At 52.8% G+C, this 15,745-nt stretch overlaps 1 protein-coding gene across 3 annotated transcripts in view; it reads left to right on the forward strand.

The window, feature by feature from the left end:
• Sdk2 (sidekick cell adhesion molecule 2) overlaps nt 1-15,745 on the forward strand; it is a 276,319-nt gene that overhangs the window by 222,215 nt on the left and 38,359 nt on the right. For 2 of the 3 annotated variants that reach the window (XM_087909823.1, XM_087909820.1), the window contains 10 exons: nt 63-213; nt 3,250-3,487; nt 4,805-4,920; nt 5,550-5,739; nt 7,092-7,190; nt 9,467-9,661; nt 10,190-10,391; nt 11,737-11,840; nt 12,337-12,407; nt 13,805-13,940. In XM_087909823.1, the coding sequence (XP_087765949.1) occupies nt 63-213; nt 3,250-3,487; nt 4,805-4,920; nt 5,550-5,739; nt 7,092-7,190; nt 9,467-9,661; nt 10,190-10,391; nt 11,737-11,840; nt 12,337-12,407; nt 13,805-13,940 (1,502 nt within the window). Of the gene's footprint in view, nt 1-62; nt 214-3,249; nt 3,488-4,804; nt 4,921-5,549; nt 5,740-7,091; nt 7,191-9,466; nt 9,662-10,189; nt 10,392-11,736; nt 11,841-12,336; nt 12,408-13,804; nt 13,941-15,348; nt 15,406-15,745 lie in introns of all 3 variants that reach the window. The other variant, XM_087909821.1, reaches the window with a different exon arrangement.

Raw genomic sequence — 15,745 nt, forward strand, 5'->3', positions numbered from 1 at the left:
GGGGCAGGGAGGGGAGCCGGCAACCCCTCCATACCTCGCTCATTCCTTCTACCCCACCCCAGCTTCCGCATGCGCCAAGTGAATATTGTCGGCACCAGCCCACCCAGTCAACCTTCCAGGAAGATCCAGACCCTCCAGGCGCCCCCAGACATGGCCCCGGCCAATGTGACTCTACGCACAGCCAGTGAGACCAGCTTGTGGCTCCGATGGATGGTGAGGCTCCCTTGGGGGCAGTGGGATGGGCTGTTCATAGGACTGTCCCCACAGGACTGTTGCAATGTGATGACCTCCAAGAGGTCACTGATTGAATATCTATAAGTCTTTCTCTTTACTTTGGGTTTCAGGAAGGAGGGTGCTGCTGTTATGGTGTGGTTTGTACTTTTTGATATTTTTAAAATTTTTTCCTTACTGACCTGGAAGGTGCCCAGTAGTTCATTGTGGCAGAAGGAGAGGAAAGAACCAGAAGATTCTCTGTATGAGTTGGGGAGATAACCCAGTTATAAAGAGATTGTTGTGCCGGGTGGTGGTGGCACACACCTTTAATCCCAGCACTTGGGAGGCAGAGGCAGGTGGATCTCTGTGAGTTTGAGGCCAGCCTGGTCTATAAGTGCTAGTTCCAGGCGTGAGGATCTGAGTTCCAGCCCCCAGCATCGACCTTTAAAAGCCAGGCATGTTAGCACATACTTGCAGTCTCAGTGCGGGGAGGCAGAGACAGGAGGATCCCTGGGGCTCGATGGCCAGCCAGCCTCTCCTAACTGTCAAGTCTCAGGCCCGTGAGAGACTGTCTCAAACAAATAAATGAACAATGGAAGCTGGCCATGGTGGCACAGATCTTTATCCCAGGATTAAAAGTGTAGATGGATCTCTGTGAGTTTGAGGGAGTTCCAGGCCAGCCATGGATGCCTAGTGAGAGACCCTGTCTCAAAAATAACAAAAAGTAAATAAAATAAAAAAAAGCAAAGTGGAGTGACTCCTGAGAAATCTCTCTCTCTCTCACACACACACACACACACACACACACACACACACACACACACACTTTGCGTACCTGCACACACTGGCGGCTGGGAGGGTGAATAAAATGCTGTTTACCAGAAGTATTGCCAAATGCCAAGCATCCTAAACTTCCTATCCCAGGAACATTGAGAGGGACACAGTCTCATCCTAATTCACAGCTAAGAACACTAAGGCTCAGAGAGGTTAGGAGCTTGCCCATGAACACACAGCAGCCACAAGGTAGACCTGGGATTTAGAAATGGTCAGAAAGTGGGCACCTGCTGCTGGGGTAGAGACTGAGAAGGGGCCACTCCCACAGGTCAGGGCTGACGTGGAGGGTCACGACAATGTGACCTGCAGGAAGTAGCTTGCTGGTGTGCTGTGGCTTCCTCTGGAACAGGAACTTTATTCAGAGCCTATCTTTAGACGCTCTCATTAAACCACAACAGAAGCATGAGGCTGGTCCCTATTTTGCATAGAAAGAAAGTGAAGCAGAAGGAGGTCACATAACCTCCCCAGGACCCCCCCCCACACACACACCTCATTCCCTGAGTTAACAGCAAGAGCCTGAGACCCCAAATCCACAACACAGGCCACTGAGCACATTGTCCTCTCCCAGACAGGAACCAAAATCTCCTGTGCCCCCGAGGCCACCCTGGCACAGTGCACTCGGCGGGAGTCCCAGGCAGCAGTCCTAGAAACCTGTGGACACCACAAAAGTGAGGGTGGCATCTGGCACCCTATCCTCCTGGGAACACCCAGAACCCTTGCAAAGAAAGAGTCCGCTCAGTGGCTCTCCCGCGGCCCCTCTCAATACACAGTCCTGTGCTCAAAGAGAGAGCACTCATTGGCTGTGTAAACTAATACAAACCCTGCACCAGGGAGCCATGCTGTCCCTCACAGAGTGAGACGGTGTGGCAGAAGGAGCTGGTGGCTCTGAGAAGACTTGGCACCATAAGCCCCCAATGGACAGGAATTATTAATTATGGTTCCTCTTCAGGTGGCAGGCACTGAGCAACACTTTGGGACCAGCCCAGGGGCCCAGGGCTCCGTGAGTGTGTAAGTGGGACATATAGCCTCTTGTGACCTCAACTTCAGCTCTTCCCTGTGCCCCACCAGCTGTTCTCACACACACACACACACACACACACACACACACACACACACACACGCACACACACACCACTTACTCCTTAATTGTCTCTGAAGGTTTCCAAACATAAAAGTTAGAGAGTGGGTTACTGGGGTTCCAGGGGGACGGGAAATCAGCCATGCAGCCACCTGGCTCACAACAGTGCATGGCCCATTACCTCTCCTTAGCTGGTAGGGGAGTCGCATGCCAGGCCCATCTCAGCCTCTTGGGCCCATCCATTTTCGTCTTAATGATCTCTAGCTCACGTCAGTAAGTATCTGGAGAGGGACATGGAGGCAAGAGAAGGGTGGATGGGTGAGGGAGAGGCTAGAAGGAATTGGATAAAGTGGGTTAGGAGGTGGTACACTAAGGATTGTGGGCATTTGGAGCCTGGGAAGGCAAACTGGAGAGAGAAGCCCACAGACACACTCACTTCAGAGGAGTGGATGCCAGGTTCTCAGCTGACGTCTGCTTCAGGCTCAAGGCCCACCTCCACCACGTACCAACACTGCCAGATTCGTCCCACCTTGAACCCGCAAGAGGGCCCCTCCCACTGAGCTCTATGACCCAGGGAAAGAACCCGCCTGTTCTCCTTGGTGAAACCCTAACCAGTAGGGAAAGATGAAATCCAGCAGGAGAGACTGAGGTTTGCTGGATTGCAGGACTTCCTGGCAGTGACACGCATCCTGTCCACATGAAGATGCCTTCATCCCAGGCTCCCTCCTCGAAAGAGCAGCGTGAGCGAAGACCAGGTGTTGTAGGCAATTAACAAAGTGTGTGTTGACAATCTGAGTAAGGGGGCTAAACAGGAAGATGGACAGAGCCAAAGGGCCGGTTTATCAGCACACTGGGCGGACAGGTTTTGAGCATGTCCAGCCTCCGGGCAAGGACATGAGTCAGCCACATCAACCACATGCACAATGAACAAAGATATTGCCTCTGGCGGGAGTCCAGTGGGGACAGATGGGGAGAGGGACATGGAAACAGTGTTACCAGCTCAAGTCCACTTAGGGATAGCACCTCTTTGGGGCACTGGCTGCTCACCTGGTGGCTGGGAAAGAGGGAATAACAGGGTGGTCTCCCTCCTAGCTCCTCATCTCTCTGCCCCTGCTTTTCCCCAGCCCCTCCCAGAAATGGAGTACAATGGCAACCCTGAGTCGGTGGGCTACAAGATCAAGTACAGCCGGTCCGACGGCCACGGCAAGACACTGAGCCACATGGTACAAGACCGTGTGGAGCGGGAATACACCATTGAGGACCTGGAGGAGTGGACCGAGTACCGCGTTCAAGTCCAGGCCTTCAACGCCATCGGGAGTGGGCCCTGGAGCCAGGCGGTGGTGGGCAGAACCAGGGAGTCAGGTACCACTACCCTTCTTTGGAGACCACCCAAGAGCAGGCCACGCAGCAACCATTTCTACAGACAGCTTAAGCATCTATCTGTCCCCTTCCATGGCGGAGCACCCTGCCCCATCCCTTGGTCCCCCAGTACTGCCCTTCCCTGTGGTAGGCCCCACTCTGGGGGAGTCTGTGGGACAGTGAAGCAGTACTAGCTTCCAAACAATCCACCCCACCCCACTGCCCCGACACTCAATGCCCAACAGAAGGGTTTGCTCTCAGAACGTTCCAGAAATGAAACCTCCTAGGAGTCTAGGAAGGTGTTACCATTCCTAGACTATGAACCCCAATCCACAAGCAACCCTTATTTGTTCGATTTGTGGTTCACTGCCCTATGGAGGTGTGTGTGTGTGTGTGTGTGTGTGTGTGTGTGTGTGTGTGTGTTTCTGTCTGTGTGTGTCTATATGTATGTGTGTGTGTGTTTTCCTTGACACTTTTTAACTGACAGATGTGTCTTCTGGCCTCCCTGATCCCCCAGCTTTGCCCTCCTTCACTGACTGGAAATGCAAGGTCATCCAAAGTTATTCTGGAAGCAGGGTAGGCTGAATTCCTGAGTTCAAGGCCAGCCTAGCTACATAGTGATAACTTATCTCAAAAACCAGGTAAAGGTAGACGACAAGATGGCTCAGCCAGTAGAGTCACCGTCATACAAGCCTAGTGACTTGAGTTTGATCCAGGAATACATATGATGGCAAAAAGAGAATCAGCTAATGCTACAGTAGTGTCCTCCAAATACACGCTAGGGCATGCACACACACCCTTCACACTCACCACAGGCATACACAATAATAATTGATAATTAATTTTAAAAAGTTAATCTGAGCAGACAAAAGCGAGGGAGCTGGGGCTGAGGATGCAGTTCAGCTGGCAGCATGCTTGTTTGCCTACCAATTCCTAGACTGCATCCCCAGCGTAAACTAGACATGGCCATTGGAGCCTATAGTCCCAGCACTTGGGAGGTAGAGGCAGGAGGATCAGAAGTTCAGGATCGTTCCTGGCAGCATAGTGAATTCAAAACCAGTACATGAGACCCTGTGTCACACTTCAGATCCCCAGAAAAGAAAAAGGAGGGGGAAATCTGACCCCAGAAAACGCATCTGCAGCATCCCCAAACCATCGTAGGGTCCTTTGCAGCTGTGGTCCGCATGTGCTGTCTTTTCTTTCACGGAGCTGGTGACATGGAGCTGGCTCCTTGGGTGGCCCCACATCTTGCTCCACTTTCCACCACTGTAGGGCTATCCTTGGGTCCTTATTCCTCTTCTTCACCCCTCGCTCCCACAGTCCCATCCTCTGGCCCCACCAACGTGTCAGCGCTGGCCACCACCTCCAGCAGCATGCTGGTTCGCTGGAGCGAGATCCCGGAGGCAGATCGCAACGGCCTTGTGCTGGGCTACAAGGTAGATCTTGGGGTCAGTGGGGTTTTTTGCACCATCTTCCCCAGGACCCCCATCTAAGGTATCCTGCCCTTGTCTTCTTTTCTCTGGATCTCTGCCTCACAGAGAAGGCATGGGGCATCTGCCCAGCTTCCCATCCAGCAGTCACCATAGCAACCAGGAAGTCCTCCTTTAGGGGTAGAGAGACATCCAGAGAGTGACAGGGTCCTTTAACTGTTCCCTTCTTCCAGGAGGCTGAGCTGTGGGCTCCAAATCTTATCCTCAGCCATAAGGAACACAGTCCAGTTTCTATATCTTCTAAAATTCCATTCCAAATTGTTCTGGGCTATGTGGCCATGTGTTCATGTGGCCTAGCCCTGGCCTGAAAGGGAAGAATCATGGGATAATATCACATCTCTGTCCCTACTCCCTTGTGGGCCTACAGGGACTGCTAGCTGTACAGCTGAGTCTCCCCTTGTGCCTTAAGCCTTCCAAAAACAATAACAGTTTTGCAAATGACCCTTTGGGGCCAAGCCCCTCAAAGGAGCCCAGTGTGCCTGCCCCATCCCTCGTCCATTCCTGGAAAAGACTCCAGACAGAGGCTGGCGGGACCAGACCAGTGCTAAGACCCTCATCTGTGTTGACGATGGCAGGTGAGGTACAAGGAGAAGGACTCGGACTCCCAGCCCCGGTTCTGGCTGGTAGAAGGCAACTCATCTCGCAGTGCCCAGCTCACAGGCCTGGGCAAGTACGTGCTCTACGAGGTTCAGGTTCTGGCCTTCACACGCATCGGTGACGGCAGCCCCAGCCACCCTCCCATCCTGGAGCGGACCCTAGATGACGGTAAATCTCCATCCCAGTGAACCCCAAGGTCCACCCTCCTCATACCCTGCACCACCGGGATCCCCAGTCTCAGGCTCCTCCTATGGAAAACGGGGTCATTTTCCATACCCACTGCAAGAGGATGCTATTCCTAGCCAGTAAGGGAAAATGGGGGAAAGACCGTCGGATATTTCATGGTCCCTCCGTAGGGCAAGTAGCTTGAACAAAAATTTGGTGTTGGTTTTTATTTTATTTCCACCTGGGGCAGATCTACTTGCCTTGAGCAAAGTCTGTGAGAGAAAAAGTCTTAATTCCAGGCATGAGCCTCCTTCCTGTTTGCCAAAGACTGACACCAGCAACGGTCCGCATTCTGCAGAATTCCCCAGTCTCGGGCTGACAGAGGCCTCTTTCCCTCCATTCTCCTGCACACAGTCAAACGGCCTGCCCACCACAAACATTTGCGAGGCCCAGACAAGTGCGGAAGGAAGCCCCAGCACCGTATGTCTGTATATTCTAACTATAAATCAAGCTAATGAGCTGTTAAATTAAATATGTTCTATCCTCCTGCCTTGACAAATAGACCCACATAATGACCTAGAAGGCCAAGGCTGAGTTTACACATCTCATCTCCTTGACATTCTGGGCTGGAACGGAGTGTCACAGGAAGAGGTCCCCCTCCTCCGTCACTAGGTCCTTCTCTCTGTCCTCATTTTACCCCGTCCTCAGCCTCACACTCCAGCCGCAGCCCCCAAACAACGCTCCCTTGACTATCCCCAGGGAGCCTAGGAGATAGATCTGGGGAACAAGGCCGCTCAGAGTCTGGAAGTACCCTTGGACCCCCCTGACCTTTTAAACGCCAGGCTCCCAGAGCCGGGTATGGAGAGAGGATTCCCACAGGCTCAAGATGAGCACTTTCCTACCTGTCACAGCTACCTCGGGAGGTGGAAGATGCCACAGTCGGGCCTTCCACAGCACAGACCAGGCTGGGGTCTGCAAGGCCGTGGGTGAATGGGTGAAGCCCTGACTGAGGCCCTGTGATCATTCCAGCACAGATTTAAAAACAAATACAACTTAGAAAACCACTCCGAGAGCCCATTCATGGACACATAGAGCCCAAGGAAGTCGGAGCCTTGGGCCCCCGGCCAAATCATAAAGCCTGTTTAGTTATTTGAGGACACACACCTCATCTCACCTTCTATGTCCTGTAAAATTAGCCTGGGGATAGACACTGTTTTGTGATCCTTTACTCAGAGGTATATGCTATACGTGAACCCACTGAACCAAGGGTTTCCTCCTCCCTCAGTGCCCAGCTGGTCCTGGACTGGGTTTAGGATGGAGCACCAGCCTCACCTTCTCCCTTCTGCCTCCTCCAGTCCCAGGCCCACCCATGGGCATCCTGTTTCCGGAGGTGAGAACCACGTCCGTGCGGCTCATCTGGCAGCCCCCCGCGGCCCCCAATGGTATCATCCTGGGTAAGTCTGCACCCTTTCCTGTGCCCTCCCTAGGAAGGAAAGAGGGAGCAGCATGGTTGGTAAAGGAAACCGAGATAGGATAGGCCTGAGAGGTGTCCTCGGCCCCTGAGGCATAGGATCTGACAATCCAGTGGTGGTGGTCACACCTGTAACCCCAGCACTTGAGAGGCAGAGGCAGGAGGATGGGGAGTTCAAGGCTGTCCTTTGATGCCAGCAAGCTTGAGGCCAGCCTGGGCTACATGAGACCCTGTTATTAGTTACAGAACAGCATGACCCAAAGCAGAGTTTATTTAGGCGTACGGTTCCAGAGGGAGAAAGAGTCCATCCTGGAGGGGAGGCAGGGCAGTGAGTAGCAGGCATAGAGACAGTCCAAGGCAGGAAGCGGAGAGATCACATCTTTAACGGAAATCACAAATCAGAGCGAGCGAGCTAGAAGTAGAGCGAGTCTATGTAACCTCAAAGTCTACCCCTAGGTGATGTACTTCCTCCAACAAGGCCTCGCCTCCAAAACATCCCTAGTGTCACCACCTGAGGGTCAAGTGCCCAAATACCTGAGCTTACAGGAGACATTTCTCACTCAAACCAGCACACCGTCTCAAAAAAATAAAATAAAATATGAGTGAAGTCTGAAGAACCGAGAGTGATGATGCTCATTATGTAGTGCCAGCTCGAAAGAGGGAAAGGCTGGGGTTGCACTGCAACTTTGAGGCCTGATTGGTCAATATAGCAAGTTCTAGCCCAGCTAGGTGTGCAGTGCAGGACTCTCTCTGTGGTGGGGGCAGGGGTGGTGAGAGTGATGGTGATGAGGATGATGGTAGTAGTGATCATGGTGATGACGGTGATGATGGTGATGATGGTGGATGGTTGGGTGGTAATGGTGATGATGCCGGTGGCAGTAATAATGGTGATGATGATGGTGATAGTGATGGTGATGATAATATCTTGGCTTTCATCCTCATTTCTTTTCCCGTTGTTATAAAATGCCCTAGCAAAGGCAACTGACAAGAGAGAGGATTTATCTGACTCCCAGTTCCAGGTTAGAGCCCGTCATTGACAGGGACGTCCACAGCAACAGGAGCTCAAGGCGTAGTGACATCCCATCCACTGTCAAGAGCAGAGCAATGAGCAATGAATCAGTGCGTGCTCGGACACCACCAGCCCTCCCCCACCCACAGGATGCTCCTGTCTACCATCAGGCTAGGTCTTCCCAAATCAGCTAATGTCGTCAAGACAATCCCTCGCAGACATTCCCAGCAGCCTGACTCCTAGGTGAAGAGCTGTCGAGGAATGCTGACCAGCAGTCTTGCTTCCCCTGCTGGAATTTTGAGCAGGAGAGCAAGGTCAATGTTCAGCTCTCCTAAGAACTACACATTGTCAGTATCCTTCCCATTGCCTCCGGCCGGTCTTCTTCGAGCTTTCCATCCAGTAACTGGTCAAGCTAGATTCCCTCAACACGCACACACATACACGCATGCACACACACACATACATGCAGGCTTGAGGAGTTCTAGGCCAGCCTAGACAGCCTAGCAAGTAGATCTTGACTAAATAATAATAATAATGATGATGATGATGATGATGATGATGATGATGATGATGATGTTTTTAAATAAAATAAACTGGGCCTGGAGAGAGGAGTCAGTGGTTAAAAGCACTGGCTGCTCTTGCAGAGGACCTGGGTTTGGTTCCCAGGGCTCACAACCATCTCTACCTCTAATTTCGGGGGATCTGATGTCTTCTTCTGACCTCCATGGGTACCAGGCACACACATGGTATACATATATGCAGATAGGCAAGAACATTCATACAAGTAAAATAAATTCTTTTTCATTTTTAATCAAATAAACTCATGAATCTACACCCCAAAGGTGACTTGGTCTACCTGCACCGCTCTCTTGGGCTTGTGTGACACTAGTCTTGGAGGAATGGCACACACACCTGAGAGGGCAAAACGATGAAGGATATCAAGTTCTTTATCTAGAAAACCTTGGGCTGTTGCTTCAAAGCCAAGGTGACTTGGCCTCTCTCATCCCCGTGTGGACTAATACGGGGGTCTAAGACGCTGTACATTGAACTCCTTATCCCACCAAAGCACGCATTCCTCCACCATAGCTGAAGGTGTAAGGGTGACAAGAAGAATGTCACACAGCCAAAGCAAAGTCAGGGAGGCCTGACGGCCTGTGCTGCTTTGCCCATGTAGGGCTAGGTTCCCTCGCAGGGCACTGGGGCTGCTTGCTCTGCTGTCCTTCATTGCCCTTTGCCTTTCTTCCCTGCAGCCTACCAGATCACACACCGGCTCAATGCCACTACAGCCAACACCGCCACGGTGGAGGTCCTGGCACCCAGCGCCCGCCAGTACATGGCCACCGGCCTCAAGCCAGAGTCTGTCTACCTATTCCGCATCACAGCCCAGACCCGGAAAGGCTGGGGAGAGGCTGCTGAAGCTTTGGTGGTGACCACAGAGAAGAGAGGTGACTGCCCACAGGGCTGGGGAGGCCTGGGGAGTTGAAGCGGGGCTCTGTAGCCCACCCGGAGGCTTAGCGCCCCTCCTAGTGGGTGACTGGGATAAGCAGTGAGGACACATGATGCTTTAGTCTACGATACAGAATGGGCTGTACAGAGAATGGAACAGGGGGATGACAGGAATGAATTCCCACAGGGAAGCATGGCTCACTCCCACTCAGTCAGGCACAAGGCAGGTCCCATCTCTGTCAGTAGCAGAAGCAAATGTGTCAACTCCTCCGTCTGAAGCTGTCACGAGAAGCACGACTCTCCAGGCACCCAGGGCTCTGGGAGCTGAGGGCAGGTCTCGCCTGAAGACTCGTGGGTTGACTGATGGCAGAAACCATACAAGGCTCACAAATGTGGAAGTGAGACAGAGAGGAAGTGTCTGTGTCCAGTTCGTGACACCTTCTTCCTGCCCTGGAGAAGGGACAGCCGCTCCACTACCACCCCACTCAGGCTACGCGTCTCACCTGTGTCCTCCCCCTGCCTCCCAGACCGCCCGCAGCCCCCTAGCAAGCCCGTGGTGCGGCAGGAAGACGTGAAGGCTCGCAGCGTTCTGCTGTCCTGGGAGCCAGGCAGCGATGGGCTCTCCCCCGTCCGCTACTACACCATCCAGACGCGTGAACTGCCCAGCGGCAGGTGGGCCCTGCACTCAGCCTCTGTGAGCCACAATGCCTCTGCCTTCACTGTGGACAGGTAAGGTGGAGTTCGCACCCACCTCTCTGTTCCCTTCTCTCCCGGAGACCTCCAGTGATCCTTGCAGGAGGGAGGGGGTGGTTTCTGAGAGCACCTTCAGCTGGACACCCAAGTCTTCCTGGGCTCACCCCACTAGGTACACTCACTCCTTCCAGCTCTCTCCCCCTCCTTGGGAAGCCTATTAAAGCTACCTCTTAATTATCTGTGGAGCCTGCTGGATAATGGAGCACTCGCCATCCTTCATTAGTGATTCTCCTGGCTGCCCGCGTCCTACTCCTATCTCTAATAGGGATATGAAGCTCCTCTCCAAAATGCTGGCCTCAATCTAATCTAATCCCTGGTGGTTGTATTTTTTCATATTCCAGTCAACGTGACCTGGAACTTGAGCGAGGCTTTCCTCCCCCTCCCCCAGCCCTGTAAATCAAGAAGAAAGACATTTGTCGGGAAGAAAATGAGACTCATAGAGACAATTCATCTTGTCTCTGGGGAACTTCACTCCTCCCCTCAAAAAAAATTCTAATTTTAGGAAAGGCAGTGTAGCTTGCGGAACCATACATTCGATTGTGTGGAGAGAGAGGTGGGAATGGTTTTGGTTTTGTTTTTTTCAAGACAGGGTTTCTCTGTGTAGCCCTGGCTGTCCTGGAACTCACTCAGTAAACCAGGCTGGCCTCAAACACAGACATCCGCCTGCCTCTGCTTCCTGAGTGCTGGCATTAAAGATCACCACTGTCTGGCATGAATCTTTTCATGGCCACCAAAACATGGGCAGGCCTGGAGATGGGTAGCTTATCATTACAATAAAAGACAGCCTATGCAGGGATGGTAGGGGACCTGGCCTGGGCACTCAGCATCTCTTTGAGCCTGTCCCAATGTGACTCCTTCCCCAGCCTTCATGTTTCCGTCTGCGGGGCGGGTTAGCATTCACGCCTTCCTTTCTCCCCTGGCTCCCCTCTTCCGGCAGGATAGATGAGACCCCACGGTGGAGGTGTGTGGGACCGGGTATTGAGGGACACTATGTCAGTCAAACTTGTCACTGCGACACTCTCCAGGAGGAAGCAGCTTAAGGGGGAAAGATTTTTTGGGAACACAGCCTTAGAGGTTTCAGCAGAAGCCAGCTAGTCTGTTACTTTGGAGTGTGTTTAACAGACCAGGAAAGAGACCTAGAGGGACATAAGGTGTACCCTCTTATGCTCTGTCAGTGATACGCTTCCTCTACCAAGGCCCCACTTCTCAAAGCAGTCACACCAATTCGGAAACAAGTCTTTAACACGTGAGCCTGTGGGGGATCGTTCATGCTCAAATCATGGTTGACACCTTGGTCCTTGGCCCCCGATTGCCTCTACAGACTCAAGCCCTTCACGTCCTACAAGTTCCGAGTGAAAGCGACCAACGACATCGGGGACAGCGAGTTCAGTGAGGAGTCAGAGTCGCTGACCACCCTGCAGGCCGGTCAGTGCCACCGCCCTGCTTGGACCTCTTGCTCTTGACCCTAGTCACCTCCTGGGCATGAAGTGTTCTTTCGTGGTAGGAGCCTCTGCGGGTGAGAGAGGGCTCACTAGACCTGCTAGGCCTCTCTGCCTCCAGGCCAGCATGCCTAGAGATTTGGTACCAAGGGATTTTGACCAGGGCTCAGGGTCCCAAACCCAGCCTGGAATTTGAGTGTTGCCCCTCCAACTAGCAGAAAGTAGGGGAGATACCCTAATAGCACCTAATAGTAACCTAAGTATAATGACTTTGAGGGACTCCAAGGCCCTGGCTTAGGCTAAAGTCAAGTGCCCAGTTCACCCCTGCTGTTTGCTCTGAAGAAATAGGGGTAGTGGGTGTTCAGGGTAACGTAAACAGGACCTACCTAGCCATCCAATGTTGACAGAATCTGGTCCCTGTGTTCCTGGGTGGTGCTGACACTCCTGGTCCCCACAGTTCACTCCTCTGCCTCTCTCCACAGCCCCCGATGAGGCACCCACCATCCTGTCGGTGACACCCCACACAACCACCTCTGTGCTAATCCGGTGGCAGGTACGGCTAGGTGGACAGGGTGGGTTCATTTCCAAGAACTCAAATAGGCTCTTGCCTGAGACTGAAAACTCCACCAGCCCCCACCGGAGCTGCCTTTGCCTCTGCTCTACACCCCCAGAGCCCAGAGGAAGGCATGAGAGGTGTAGGCATGTTCACATCACAGAGCACTAGATACACGTGTGTCCACACATGCACACACTCCGCCTCTGGATACACACGTCAGGCAGACGAGCACAGACTCAGGAGGGGCTTTCTGTGACCTGAAGTCACATGGCTCAAGTGACAGGGTTAGTTTCATGACCCCTGGTCTGTGGACTCTGTGTTTAGCAAAGCACCTGAAGGCTGTGAGGAACCCCAGGGCTCCACAAAGTCCAGGCACAGAGATCAGTGACAGGCTTCCCAACAGAGACCTGTGACCCTCATCATGAGTGGTGTCCCCTTGTCTGGGTAGAGTCTCTTCCAGCTGTCTGTTCTTTGGTGGGCACTGTTGATTCTACCAGGGTCAGAGGCAACCTCATCAATCAACCTGCCCATATGCTCTCTGAAGTCTAGCCTTGGGCTCAGCGGGTCACCCACAGAAGCCCTCCCCCCAAAAGGCCAGCTCCTGTCCCTACTTCTTGGGATCTGAGGAACTGGCCCCAGCAGCAAGCCTTGTGCAGCTGAAGCCTGGGAATCCCAAAGGGGACACCCACTAAGAGGAAATGACTTGGCAGCCATACATGAGCCAGAGGAGGCTGGAGTAGATGGGAAACCCTGACAAAAGGGCCAGACGATGCCTATGGCAGCCAGGGAAGCAATTAAGAAGCTAATAAAAAGGCTGAACCATTTCAACAGATTTCTTAGAAGATGTATCATAAAGAGCATAGTTTCCACTTGGCAAAACGCCTGTTCTCCAGCTCAGCCAAGGACAGGAACAGAAAGAAGAAAGAGGGTCCATGGACATGGGCATGCGCATCCTCACACATGCTGTAGTACAGGCAGAGGGCTCAGCTCATGGGAAATACCAGGAAGTGCTGGCTGGGAGTCATCAGTGAGCAACAGCCCCGGGGAGGCCAGAAGTGAGTCACAGAGTTCCTAGACAAGCAATGGGTAGTGACTGCAGAGGTGTATTGAGGTCTTATTGCCGCCGTGTGACCATGGCTCAGTACCTAATGTCTCTGAGTATGTTTCCTGCTCTGCTAAAGCTGGGGCGGGGGTTGCATGGTGATTCCTGCCCTTCCCCGCCTCCATGGTTCTGTGACAACTTCTTCAGAAATGTCCCAAGTCATCCCAATTTCTTTTTCGAGTTGAGATAGAGTCCGTGCTGTGTGGCTGCGGGAGGTGGGGTGGGTAGAGAGGGAGGAGTGAGGTGAGCAGTAGGCAAGGGTCCTCCCCATGTTTGACCCTCGTCCCTGTAGCCTCCAGCTGAGGACAAGATCAATGGCATCCTCCTGGGCTTTCGAATCCGGTACCGGGAGCTGCTCTACGAAGGGCTGAGGGGCTTCACTCTTCGAGGCATCCACAACCCTGGGGCCAAGTGGGCTGAGCTCACCTGTAAGTAGCCATCATAGGGTCTTCGGGAGGGTGGGGTCGTCACGCTCTCCTCCCTGCTCTGAAACTCCCAGATTCCCTGTGTCTTCTAACCTGCAGCTCTCCCTCCCTCCCCTTCATGTTCCTTTCCCAACCCCAGTCACTCACTTGCTGAGCATTGTTGAGCACCTTCTGCATACTCCAAGACACTCTGAGCACACACCAGTGGTTAAGCAGATAGGGTCTCTGACCTGTTGGATCAGTCTGATGGAGGAAGAGTCTCACATTCAGTCCATAAACCCCGAAACAGATGACAAAGACCATGGGCATGAGAGTATGGGAGAATGTTCCAGAAGAGTTCCAAAGGACTCTCGACATGGGAAGATGATTCCAAGTTAGGCAGGCAAATGTGTGAGGGAGAAGCCACCAGCTTAGAAGGACCATCAGTCTCAACATCTAGACCCCCCCACCAAGGACAACAGTCAAGACCCCCTCCTACTTCTCAGTCCTAGGGCCAAAAAAAGCCAGCCTTCAAGTATAGTAGAGAGAAGGGGGGGGGGGATGCTCAGGTGGAATCCCAGGGAGAGAGGATGATAGGAAAGTCGTGAGCAAGAGGAGGGTGTGAGTGGACGCTGGGTTTGTAGGACACACCGGTGGCATGGAGATGATGACCTGGCTGTGGAAGGGGTGGAGGAAACGGGCAAGGAAACGTTTATGTTAACACAGCAGAAGAGCGTGAGGCCAAGTGAAGGAGGCAGGCTAGGTGTGCCATGGATGTAGATTCCACAGGGCTCCATCTCTGTTCAAGGAGAGGAGAGGGAGGCAAACAGGGAAGAGGAGGGCATGTTGAGGAGGAGGAGGAGGAGCACCACTGATCACCAACAGAAAAGAAGGAAGGGGAGAGGAGACAGCCTGGGTCCCTGTGGTCGGTGGCGCCATGTCCCGTATCTCCTAAGCTTGTGGAGCCTTAGCTTCCGGGGATGTTCGCAGACAGCAAAATGATGGAACATGGAGTGGGAGAATATTAAAAGAAACCCGCGGAAATACCCAATCCAACAGCTCGTGTTATTTCCTCATCTTTATTTATTTATTTTGGCTGATGTCTGCCTATGGCTGTGATTTTATATGGTCTGCATCTAATTCACTCATATTTCCTGACAATAAAATTGTTTCTGGTTCATATGAGAAAACTGACAATGCCAATATTTCACCATGGTTTGCCGAGAGCTCCAAAGTGAAAGCAGGGAGCCAATGGGATGAGAGGCTTCCCCCAGAACTGTCCCGTGTCAGTACCCTCTCCCCGATTCCCATCTGTCTACTCCATCGCCAGCTTTGTCGTCCTCCCAGGCCTGGTTGGTTCCGGGTGGGTGGGTTGCCTGTGTACACTAACCTCTGTCTGCTGTCTCCCTGGCTCTCACCTCCTGCCCCCTAGCCTTGTACTCCATGCGGAACCTGACCCGGCCCAGCCTCACGCAGTACGAGCTGGACAGTAAGTCCCCTTGCATGGTGGTTCCTCGTGGCCCAGGGCTCCCGGGATGGGCTGGGGAGGGGTCCTCAAGAACACCTGGAGCTGGGCCAAGCAGGTACCCACTGCCCTAGTTTACCTTCTGTTGCTGCAATAAAGACTATGACAAGTGGCTGGAGAGATGGCTCAGTGGTTAAGAGCACTGTCTGCTCTTCCAGAGGTCCTGAGTTCAATTCCCAGCACCCACATGGTGGCTCACAAGCGTCTATAGTGGGATGCCCTCTTCTGGCATAAAGGTGTACATGCAGATAGAGCACTCATATACATAAAATAAATACATCTTTTTTTTAAAAAGACTGACAAA

The sequence above is a fragment of the Myodes glareolus genome, chromosome 9, assembly GCF_982192425.1.
Source record: "Myodes glareolus chromosome 9, mMyoGla1.1, whole genome shotgun sequence".
NCBI lineage: Eukaryota > Metazoa > Chordata > Mammalia > Rodentia > Cricetidae > Myodes > Myodes glareolus.